The following is an 11117-nucleotide window of genomic DNA, read 5'->3' as shown; positions in this document are numbered from 1 at the left end:
AATTGATAGAACTTCAAACACTCATGAGGATATCCAGGCAATGATCATTACATAAACATCACGTTCAAGATTGGTAGACCGACTCCTGCCTACATCTACTACTATTACTCCACACATCGACCGCCACTAGTAGAAAAAGGGGCTTTTGGCCCGGTTGGTAAGGCCCTTTAGTCCCGGTTTTTGAACCGGGACTAAAGGGTCGTTACTAATGCCTCTCCCCTTTAGTCCTGGTTCTTACACGAACCGGGACTAAAGGCCGCGGCCACGTGGAGCTCCACCTTTAGTCCCGGTTGGTAACACCAACCGGGACTAAAGGAAATTTTATGATTTTTTTTTGAAATTTTTTTTGAATTTTTTTTTGAAATTTTTTATTTTCAAATTTCTGAATTTTTTTAACCTCTAATCTCTGATCATCACCCTCATCACTGCTCAATTTATCCTCTAATCTCTAATCACCCCTCATCATTCCAAATCATCTAACTTCCCCGAACGGTCACCCATCCTCCCACTCCTCCAGCCTGAGCACCCTTAACTTCCGGGTTCTATTCTCCCTCGTTTCCAAGTCTGCACTTGTTGTTTTCCTGACAATAGTAAGATGTCAATCCTATTAACCCTCAGGAATTTTGCTTGAGCATGAAGTGACACATTTCATTGTTTGAGTTTGAAACTATTGTTTTAAAAAACAATAATTATTTAGTAACACTAATATTTCTTGAATAATTAGTTTGACCATTGTTTGACCACAGTTTGACCATAGTTTGACCAGATTTGACCAAAATTCAAAATAACTGAAATAATTATTTAGTAACACTAATATTCTAGAATAATTAGTTTGGCCATTGTTTGACCACAGTTTGACCAGATTTGACCAAAATTCAAAATAACTGAAATAATTATTTAGTAGCACTAATATTCTAGAATAATTAGTTTGACCATTGTTTGACCAGATTTGACCACATTTTTTCCAAAAAAAAATTGAAACTATATTTTTTCTGTTACTAGTGGCGCACCTAGCAAATGGTGCGCCACTAGTAAGTTTGAAATTTTTTCGATTTTTCTCACTCTAGATCTTAAAAGCCCCGTAACTTTTTTTCTGTTAGGTTTTTGAGGATTTTGAAAATGTTTAACGGTGTTCCCTCGGTTAAATTCCGATGTAACTTTTCGAGTAGATGATTTTTCATATAAAATACTTTTTTATTCCGAGTTCGTATGCAAAAGTTATGCCCATTTTACAAATTCCAGAGAGATTTTGCAAATAAAGTCGAAATTCATATTTGTAAATTTTCCCAACAACTAGACCACATATCACATGGGAACTTATCTTATTTTATTTTTTTTGATATTTCCATCATTTTCTTTTGTTTTTTCTAAAACTGAAAAGGCGGTCCACGGGGGGGGGGGGGGGGGGGGGTAGAGTTTGAAAATGGGACCTTTAGTACCGGTTCGTGCCATGAACCGGTACTAATGCCTCCAAGCCCATTAGTACCGGTTGGTGCCACCAACCGGGACTAATGGGCATTTTTAGTCCCGGTTCGTGGCACCAACCGGGACTAAAGGGCCCAGGTGAACCGGGACTAATGCCTTAGCCGCACGAATCGGGACGAATGCTCACATTAGTCCCGGTTCGTGACTGAACGGGGACTAATGTGAATACTGCCCTGTGACCAAAGCCCTGTTTTCTACTAGTGCGCTATCTAGCATGCATCTAGTGTATTATGTTCATGGAGAAACGGAGTAATGCAATAAGAACGATGACATGATGTAGACAAGATCTATGTATGTAGAGATAGGCCCCATCGTTTTATCCTTAGTAGCAACAATACATACGTGTCGGTTCCCCTTCTGTCACTGGGATCAAGCACCGTAAGATCGAACCCACTACAAAGCACCTCTTCCCATTGCAAGATAAATAGATCAAGTTTGACAAACAAAACCCAAATATCGGAGAAGAAATATGCGGCTATAAGCAATCATGCATAAAAGAGATCAAAGAAACTCAAATACTTTCATGGATATAAAAAGATAGATCTGATCATAAACTCAAAGTTCATCCGATTCCAACAAACACACTGCAAAAATAGTTACATCATATGGATCTCCAAGAGACCATTGTATTGAGAATTCAGCGAGAGAGAGGAAGCCATCTAGCTACTAACTACGGACCCGAAGGTCTACAAAGAACTACTCACGCATCATTGGAGAGGCACCAATGGAGGTGGTGAACCCCATTCGTGATGGTGTCTAGATTGGATCTGGTGGTTCTGGACTATGTGGCAGCTGGAATTGATTTTCGTTGACTCCCCTAGGGTTTCTGGAATATTGGGGTATTTATAGAGCAAAGAGGCGGCCCGGGGGCACCCGAGGTGGGCACAACCCACCATGGCGCGCCTGGGCCTCCTGACACGCCCTGGTGGGTTGTGCTCTCCTCGGAGCACCCCCAGGCGCAGCCTTGGCCCATTAGGGGTCTTCTGGTCCAAAAAAATCTCCGTAAAGTTTCGTTGCATTTGGACTCCGGTTGGTATTGATTTCCTGCAATGTAAAAACCATGCAGAAAACAACAATTGGCACTTGGCACTATGTCAATAGGTTAGTACCAAAAAATGATATAAAATGATTATAAAACATCCAAGATTGATAATATAACAGCATGGAACAATCAAAAATTATAGATACATTGGAGACGTATCAGACGCCGCGGTGGGCTCGGCGATGACCTCCGTCCTGCTGTCCTGGCGGTCTTGGTCTTGTTGCACGTAAATGGAACCTTTTTTCTGATTCCTCGGGACTCCGCGCCCGCGCTTGCCTCGTTAACACCAAAGAGGAAACTGCTGTACTGGGCCCGCTGGCGCCCGCCTGGCCTTGGTCGTCATGGCTTGCGTCACCCGGGTCTCATGAGGTGATGGCTTGCATAGAGATCTCCACTCCTCAGGAGCCAGCCCGAGGAGGCCGCTCGTTCTGGAGGTCTTGGTGTCGTCCGCCTCGCGAGGGTCTTGTGTTGTTGATGCTGAAGGTGGGCCGTACCAGGCTGTCGATGGGGCCACGCCGTGGGCCACAGGCAGGCAAGTCTGGGTATCCCCGTTCCCAGAACGCCGATAGGTTCCGTCTCGAGATGGCGGTGCTTCGTCTCAAAAGTCCTCTCCTTATTTTTTTTCTAGGTCAAAACCCTTGATATAGCAGAAGATGGGGGCCGGAGGCCAGTTGTGGGCCCCACAAGGCATCAGGGCGCCCCCAGGGGTGGGGTTTTCTGGGGACAGAGTGGGGCCATGGTGGGCCAGCAGGGGTTGGGCTGATGTGGCGGACGCACCCAAGCCTCCCCATATCCGCCACAGATTTGGGATGGATATGAGTGGTGTCGGATAGCACTGGCGTTTGGGGCCGGTTTGAGGCGCCTGACTTTTTTTGACCGGTTCGTCCGCCCAGGCGTTTGTGACCAGTTTGAGGCGCTCGGCTGTAGATGCTCTAAATCCCCTAAATGTTCGTATTTGTGTTTTAAGTCCATGAGCTCAAAATGATAGCATATCAAATCTTTGATGGGTGAAAAATATTCAAATGCGAGATCAATTCTAATTTAAATATTACAATCCAACTAAGTGTTCAAATAAAATAGTTCAAACTTGAACTCAACTCACACGTATGTTCTAGTTGTCCCATTTAATCATCCATAGATGCATAATCAAACCTTCCTCGAGCTTCTTATGAGTTGCTCGGCGCCAATTTGATGATGCGTTTGAACAAACTCATCAAGCATAGATATTTTCTTGTGTGGAAGTTGGATACGATCACCCATGTTCTCAAATTCCAGATCTCTCGCAACATCTTCACCCTCACCCTACACGATCATATTGTGCATGATCACACACACCATCATGTCATCACCACCCACAAGGTCTCTGAATCCCATAGTTTAGCAGGTTCATCAACAACTGCAAAATGGGATTGGAGCACTCTAAAAGCCCTCTCCACATCCCTTCTAGCTCCTTCTTGTCTTTGGGTAAAGTGATTTCTTTTTTGACCAACTGACTCAGAGATGGTCTTGACTAATGTAGCCCACGGAGGATAGATATCGTGTACAGATAGTGGCCCATGTTGTAATGATGTCCATTGCTAGTGTAGTTGGAAGGAGGAGCTTGTCCTTCAGTCAACTTAGCAAACCATGGAGATCGCTGTAGCATATTGATGTCACTGTGAGATCCGATCATGCCAAAGAAAGCGTGCCAAATCCAGAGGTCATGCAATACAACTGCGTCGAGAATGATGGTGGGCTTCTTAAAATGGCCTTGATTTTGCCCTTCCATAGCTTTTGGGCAGTTCTTACATCTCCAGTGCATGCAATCAAAATATCCGAGCAAAGCTAGCCACCCTCTTGCATCGGACCTTGCCAAGAGCCTTTTGGTTTCCGCAGCAATTGGTTCTCTCAAGTATCGAGGTCCAAACACCTTGAAAGTGAGGGACACTTGAGACGACCTCATCACTGACATGAATCTTAAAGATATGCTTTTTCTTCTTACGATGAGACACATAGATCTCGAAAAAAGCATAGTTATAGTGTCCCTGCACCCCACCCCCCGTGCGGAGCCAGTAGAAGTGCACCCGTTGCCGAGCGATGGAATGCTCGAGGGAGGCTAGCCCCAAATAAGCCATCTTCAGTTTGCGCCGTAGCCATGCCTCCTCAAGCGAGAGGGGCCTCTTGTCTTGCACCCCGTCAAGATCGAGCGATGAGATCGTGCGCAAGCAGCAGGTGAAGAGAGATATTGTTGATGGAGCGCGTGCTCCAACTTTGGAGACATCATGCCATGAACTTGAGGCGCAAGTAGATACAACAAAAGGGGTCCGGATCCGGCTCCTCAGAATCCCAAGCAGCAACAACTAACTCAAGGAAGCTGTCCATCTTATGCCAGAAACGCTCGAAAGGAAAACGTGTGGGGTGGCTAGAACAGGGCACACGATCCACAAGGAGGGGGCAATGATCGACGGTGGTCGAGGCCAAGCTGCGCAGCAGATAGTATGGGTGCGAGACCTCTCAATTTGGCATACAGAAAACACGATCATTGTGCATGAGGGAGGGTTGTCCTACTCCTTGGACTGAGTATGAGGTAAATATCTCGCAGCTCCATGTCAACCACGAAGCGGCGAAACTGACTCATGAAACGGGGACGTAGCCGACCATTATTGGACCATTATTTGAGACCACTACCTTGTACTTGTATACATGGACGGACGGCTTAAACATGGTGGAGATTGTACCACATATGTCTGACACTTATTTTTTTGAGAGCTAATATAAGCTAAATGGGTTTGCCTGGCCCGCTGCATGAGCCCCCGCCGCTGCCGGACTGGTCCGACGGGGCCTTCCTAATGGATCTGAGGCGGCACTTATTTTCCATCTCTATGTCTTTCTCGATGTACATCTCCCTGCACTCCTTGGTGCAGAATGCAAACTCACTCCTGCAGACAAAGGAATTGGACCATCATGTCAGAGACATCTCCATTGAATAAATTTAACCTTCTGTTATTGCAGTGAAGAAGCCATGGATTTTTTTAGTATTTATTTATTTCTCTCTGGTTGATGACAGATTGTGGCAATCAAAGAAATACGAGCGTCAGATGGTAACGAGTGACAATTTTATGGTATGATAATCAAACAACACAACTCATATGATTGGCTGATTAATATTCTTTATTTATTGCGTTGCTTAAGGGAGTATATATGTAGTCTTGACTCTTGGCTAGAAAACTAAATCTAAATGCACCCCCCCTAAAAAAATCTAAATGCATCCCAATAATTTTATATTTTGAGACAGGCAGTTCGAGCATAATTCAGCGACCAAAATTAAAAGAGGAAAAATTATCAGGTTATGAGCACCCCATGCATCAATAGTACATATCTGATTACTAAATACATACGGAGTATTAATAATTAATTAGCATGGCAGATCAAACCAAAAATGTATCGGCAACAAATAACATGCTGAGGAAAAAGGTTTGCATCTAACATTCCTCTAGAATATGGGAGAGCATAAGATTCATGCTATGAACTGCTTATACTAGTAGCATCGATTGACTGCTTATACTAGCATCGAATCAGCATTACCTTTCTAATGAACAAGGTTCGTCAAATTAGTACGGCTTGTGGAGATTTAACAGAGAGGATCGCTAAATTTTCATAAATGAAAACGGATCCTGAATAACCCCTTCACATAACCGAGGGGAACCACGAAACCATCACAAAATCGTAGGATGCCAGCAACATCATAGCAAGATTCGATCAGTTGCAACTTGACGTGGAAAACGAACGAACGGCGCGGAATTCACATCAGAAAGTATAATGAGAGATTGATCGGATCCTAGCCAAAAATCACCAGGAAGCTACCGAAAAAGACAAAACTGAAACACAAGGCCGGAACACGAGAATTCCGCCGGACACTTCCACGCTACGACGAACAGAGAACGGGGAAACAGTGACGCTAGTACCTGTAGATATATGCATCCTTGTCGGCGAGGGGTTTGCCGCAGATGCCGCAGGCCGCCAGGAACGCCGCCGTCATCCACAGCCCGGTAAATGCGTCCCTCTTCAGAGAGTGGTGGCCGCCGCCTCCGGCGGCCATCTCCTCGGCGCAAGGCGACACAAAAAAGATCGGCCTCGCGCGTGCCTGCTTGTCGTCGCTCCTCACCTGGCGCACCCGCCTCTGCACCGACGGCATGGACGCTACGCTGACCTTCCGGCGCATCACCATGCTCCTCGGCCGCTTCTGGAGCATCTCGTCGGACCGGGTTCCAACCGAGCTCGCTCGCTCGCTGGTTCCCGCCCCGCCTCTGTCAATCTAGGATTATATTTCAGTACGGTGGCCTTTGTGTCCCAAGATTTGGAGAGAGACTGGATGGTGGGGAGAGGGGTTTTGGGGAGGAGGAACGGGGAAGGGGCAGGGGCATAAAAAGAGGAGGAGGGCCGGGCACGTGAGCCGTCCACACCCCACTCTAGACACCTGGATGCTTTTGATCTCGTGATTTATGATATGGAATTATAGCGATTAAGGCAGTTTGTTAGAGTTACCCTCGCGCCGCTTACATATATGTGTGCGGTAAAACCATCCGGTGTCTATTATTCCATATCGGGCAATGGTTACTCTATGCTACACGCATGATGATTTGGTTTTGCTCAGGTAGAGGAAAAAATCAACCCTTTTTAGATAGAAAAAAAACCAACCATTGTGTGATATTTGGTGTTAACATAATAAGGAAACACATTATTATGACCCGCATTGCTTTTTTTGTTTAGTCGAGTTGTTTTATGGTGGCATGAAAGTTTCGCGGCACCACATTATGATGCGAGATATGAGGGCTGCACAAGCCGTCGCTACGCGTGATTGGCCGAGATCATGGAAACGGCAATGGGCTTTCGACAGATATGTTGGGCTGTGGAAACCGTCGCTCCTTGTGACTGACCTAGATCAAGGAAACGACAGTGGACTTTTCACAGATATGTAGGCTACAGAAACCGTCACTGTCCACTGGCCTAGATCAAGGAAACGGCAGTGGACTTTTGACAGATATGTGGGCTGCGGAAACCGCCGCTATGCACTGGCCTAGATCAAGGAACCCGTAGCGGAGTTTCGTTTATGTCCACTCGAATCTTTTTTTGGGAGCACTTTTAATATAGGGGTGTAATGTGGATCGATAGATCAATGTGGACTTGTGTGTCACTTTTCCGCTGGAGCACTTATCCGACACGCCATACATCTGGCTTCGAGCTAGAGTACGACTTTTGTTTTGTCTTTTGTATGCGTTAAGATAGATATCATAGCGACAAACAAGGTTTACGTTACACCGATAGTCAGAATTATGTGTCCTTTAAAATTTACAACATCAAAATAACTTTTAGTCTCAACATGAAACTATTTATACGATTATGTTTATTCAAATATGTGGGCTGCGGAAACCGTCACTATGCACTGGCCTTGATCAAGGAAACCGTAGTGGAGTTCGGGTTGTGTTCACTCGAATCTTTTTCAGGAGCACTTTTAATATAGGGGTGTAATGTGGTTCGATAGATCGACGTCAACTTGTGTCTCACTTTTTCGCTGGAGCACTTATCCGACACGTCATACATCTGGCTTCGAGCTAGAGTACGACTTTTGTTTTGTCTTTTCTATGCGTTAAGATAGATATCATGGCGACAAACAAGGTTTACATTACGGTTTACGTTACACCGAAAGTCAAAATAAGTGCCCTTTAAGATTTACAACATCAAAATAATTTGTAGTCTCAATATGAAATAATTTATACGATTATGTTTGTTTGAATTTCAACAATACAACAAACAGTATCTAGTACACAAACTATGCCTAAACACTTAGGCGGTTGTTGCTTTATGCTCACTCTAAATGATGTGGAATTTCAGCATTGCAATTAAATCATAGCGTGCAAACTAAAGCGATAGCAATTCTACAAAAGTTGACACAGAGGGAAGTCACTCGGTACCTTTAGATTGTTGTACTTGTAGTGTCTTGTATGTATTCTCATCTGGTGCATTAATACTTTTTCCCTCATATATAGAAATGCACAGTGTTCTCACCTAGATTAGTTATTGTTAATAATATAAAAAGTTATCATTAAGATAGTAAATTACTTTAGCTTTTCCCTGATTATTTACGGACTAGGTGAGGTTCCAAAAATAACCCCCTTCCATCCCTATACACACCCCACCGTAGTTGATCACCAAAATCCAACACAAGGTCACATTATCATGACCAAATATACTGTTATTTAGTTAGTTTGTTTTCGTTTTCATTAATGTTTGTTGTGTATGTATATGGTGGCAAAGTACGAAAGTGCTCTTGTTAGCTCGAGCTCACATGCACCCTGTGCTACTGTAAAATTCAAAAGATATTTAGGAAGTAAAAAAATCTGATTTTTTCCAACAAACATTGATGTCTTTTTCACATGCGTGCAAAATTTCGTGATAAAATGACATTCTTGCAGGTCATGGTGAAAAAACAAAAGCGATGCTCCAAAATGCTTCCAAAAACAGTTTTTTGGAGCATGTTTTTGGTTTTTGTCGAGACCACCACAAATGTCATTTCATCATGAAAATTGGCATGCTTGTGAAACACACATCAATGTTTGTTGCCAAAAAAAAATCAGAATATTTTGTATTTTGTAAAAAAATTGATTTTACTCTAGCAAAGGGTGCATGTGAGCTCGAGCTCACATACTCCATGTCCTGGCAAAGTATTGTAATTAATAGATCAATGGTATCATACTTTCATACCACAATATAATTTGAGGCATGTGGGCTGCACAAATTTTCTTGAGCAATGAAACCACGACCAAGTGTTGTCTATGTTGGCCCATACATGAAAGCACCTTACTTTTTTGTTTGAATTCACCCATATCTTTTTTGGGAACACTTTTAATGGGAGTGTGTTATGTGGCTTGATAGATAGACGTTTGTGCCTCACTACTTTGTTGGACCACTTATCAGGCACGTCACACATCTGACTTTGTGCTAAATTATGACCCCTGCTGTCGGTGTCAAAACCGGCGGATCTCGGGTAGGGGGTCCTGAACTGTGCGTCTAAGGATGATGGTAACAAGAGACGGGGGACACAATGTTTACCCAGGTTCGGGCCCTCTCTATGGAGGTAATACTACTACTTCCTGCTTGATTGATCTTGATAAATATGAGTATTACAAGAGTTGATCTACCACGAGATCGTAGTGGCTAAACCCTAAAAGTCTAGCCTGTATGACTATGGTTATGAGTCCCGCCTCCGGACTAAGTCCTCCGGTTTATATAGACACCGGGAGGACCTAGGGTTACACAAGGTCGGTTACAAAGAAAGGAATCTACATATTTGATCGCCAAGCTTGCCTTCCACGCCAAGGAGAGTCCCATCCGGACACGGGTAAAGTCTTCGGTCTTTGTATCTTCACAGCCCATCAGTCCGGCCCATGGCTAACAGGCCGGACGCCCGAGGACCCCTTAGTCCAGGACTCCCTCAGTAGCCCCCGAACCAGTCTTCAATGACGAGGTGTTCGGCTCATAGATTGTCTTCAGCATTGCAAGGCGGGTTCCTCCACCGATGACTTCCAAGTAGTGTATTCGGCCTTCCATTTAATGTCGTACCCCTCGGTTTCTGTGTATTAACAACTTCAGCTTCTACGTGTCGAGCGAATGCGAGAGGTCAGGGTATTTTTGCACATAACACCCCAGCCACGCGAGGGATAGCGTCTATTTAAAGAGATTGGATCTCAGATCCATTTGACATCTCGTGGAAGAAAAATCCTGAAAGATCGCCAGGAAAGAACACTCCAACATGTCTAGCATTCCCAGCTCCTCCTCCCGTCCCTGCGGCCCAGAAAAAAGCGAGTGGGAGAAGTGCTCCGTATCCCATAGTCAGCTGGAGAAGCTGCAAATACAGGGGTTTCTCCCCCCTGCGGATCTGGTCCTTGTTCGAGCAGGGTTGGCCTCCTTTAATGGCAAAACCCAGGCGGAGGATTTCCCCAATCCATCCGAGGGGGTGGGGGACGAGTGTGTTTCGTCCCCTATTTGCTAAGGGGCGTGGGATTTCCAATTCATCCATTCCTCCGAGGGCTTCTGGAATATTATGGCCTCCAACTGCACAACTTTACTCCAGCCTCCATCCTGCATATTGCGGGTTATGTCGCTTTATGTGAACTATTCCTGGTTTGTGAGGCCCATTTTGAACTGTGGAGAAAGTTATTCTGCCTTGTCCCGCGTAACCACGAGGGATCAATATTTGAAGTGGGCGGAGCCGAAATATGGCGCATTGCCGAGACCGGATACCTATCCGGCACACCGAAGAAGGCATCTGAAGAGTGGACTTCCGAGTGGTTCTACATCGAGGACATCGTACTTCTTGACCCAGTCCGTAGGGGTCTTCCCGGGTTCACAAGTGTTCCTTTGAAGAAACGCCACAGCTGGCGCCCTCGAAGCCTCGAGGAGGAAGATAGTGCGGAAGTCCGCCAACTCTTGAGCAAGATAAAGATGCTCGCCCAGTCCGGATATACGATAGTCGAAGTAATGGCGACCTCCATAGTGCGGGGGGTCCAGCCACTCCAATACAGAGGACTTCCTATGTGGCACTACAATGGGG

General features: G+C 45.0%; 1 protein-coding gene across 1 annotated transcript; it reads right to left on the bottom strand.

Moving 5' to 3' along the window:
* Window positions 1-5000: 5000 nt before the first annotated feature.
* LOC109755626 (uncharacterized) lies at window positions 5001-6915 on the bottom strand. The gene is made up of 2 exons (XM_020314521.4): window positions 6472-6915; window positions 5001-5445 (listed from the first exon to the last, which is right to left on the bottom strand). The coding sequence occupies exons 1-2, from the start codon at window positions 6756-6758 to the stop codon at window positions 5286-5288; spliced, it is 447 nt and encodes a 148-aa protein (XP_020170110.1). The 5' UTR covers window positions 6759-6915; the 3' UTR covers window positions 5001-5285.
* Between the last annotated feature and the right edge of the window lie 4202 nt (window positions 6916-11117).

This window comes from Aegilops tauschii, chromosome 6, assembly GCF_002575655.3.
Source record: "Aegilops tauschii subsp. strangulata cultivar AL8/78 chromosome 6, Aet v6.0, whole genome shotgun sequence".
Lineage (NCBI taxonomy): Eukaryota > Viridiplantae > Streptophyta > Magnoliopsida > Poales > Poaceae > Aegilops > Aegilops tauschii.
Note: the sequence above shows the minus strand (reverse complement) of the source record. Positions and strands in the feature narration are given on the sequence as shown.

Excerpts from the sequence above, each read along its gene's own strand:
- LOC109755626 (XM_020314521.4), bottom strand. The coding sequence starts at position 6,758 with ATGCTCCAGAAGCGGCCGAGGAGCATGGTGATGCGCCGGAAGGTCAGC. Across the intron at positions 5,446-6,471 it reads AAGGATGCATATATCTACAG|GAGTGAGTTTGCATTCTGCA; the intron begins GTACTAGCGTCA and ends CTTTGTCTGCAG.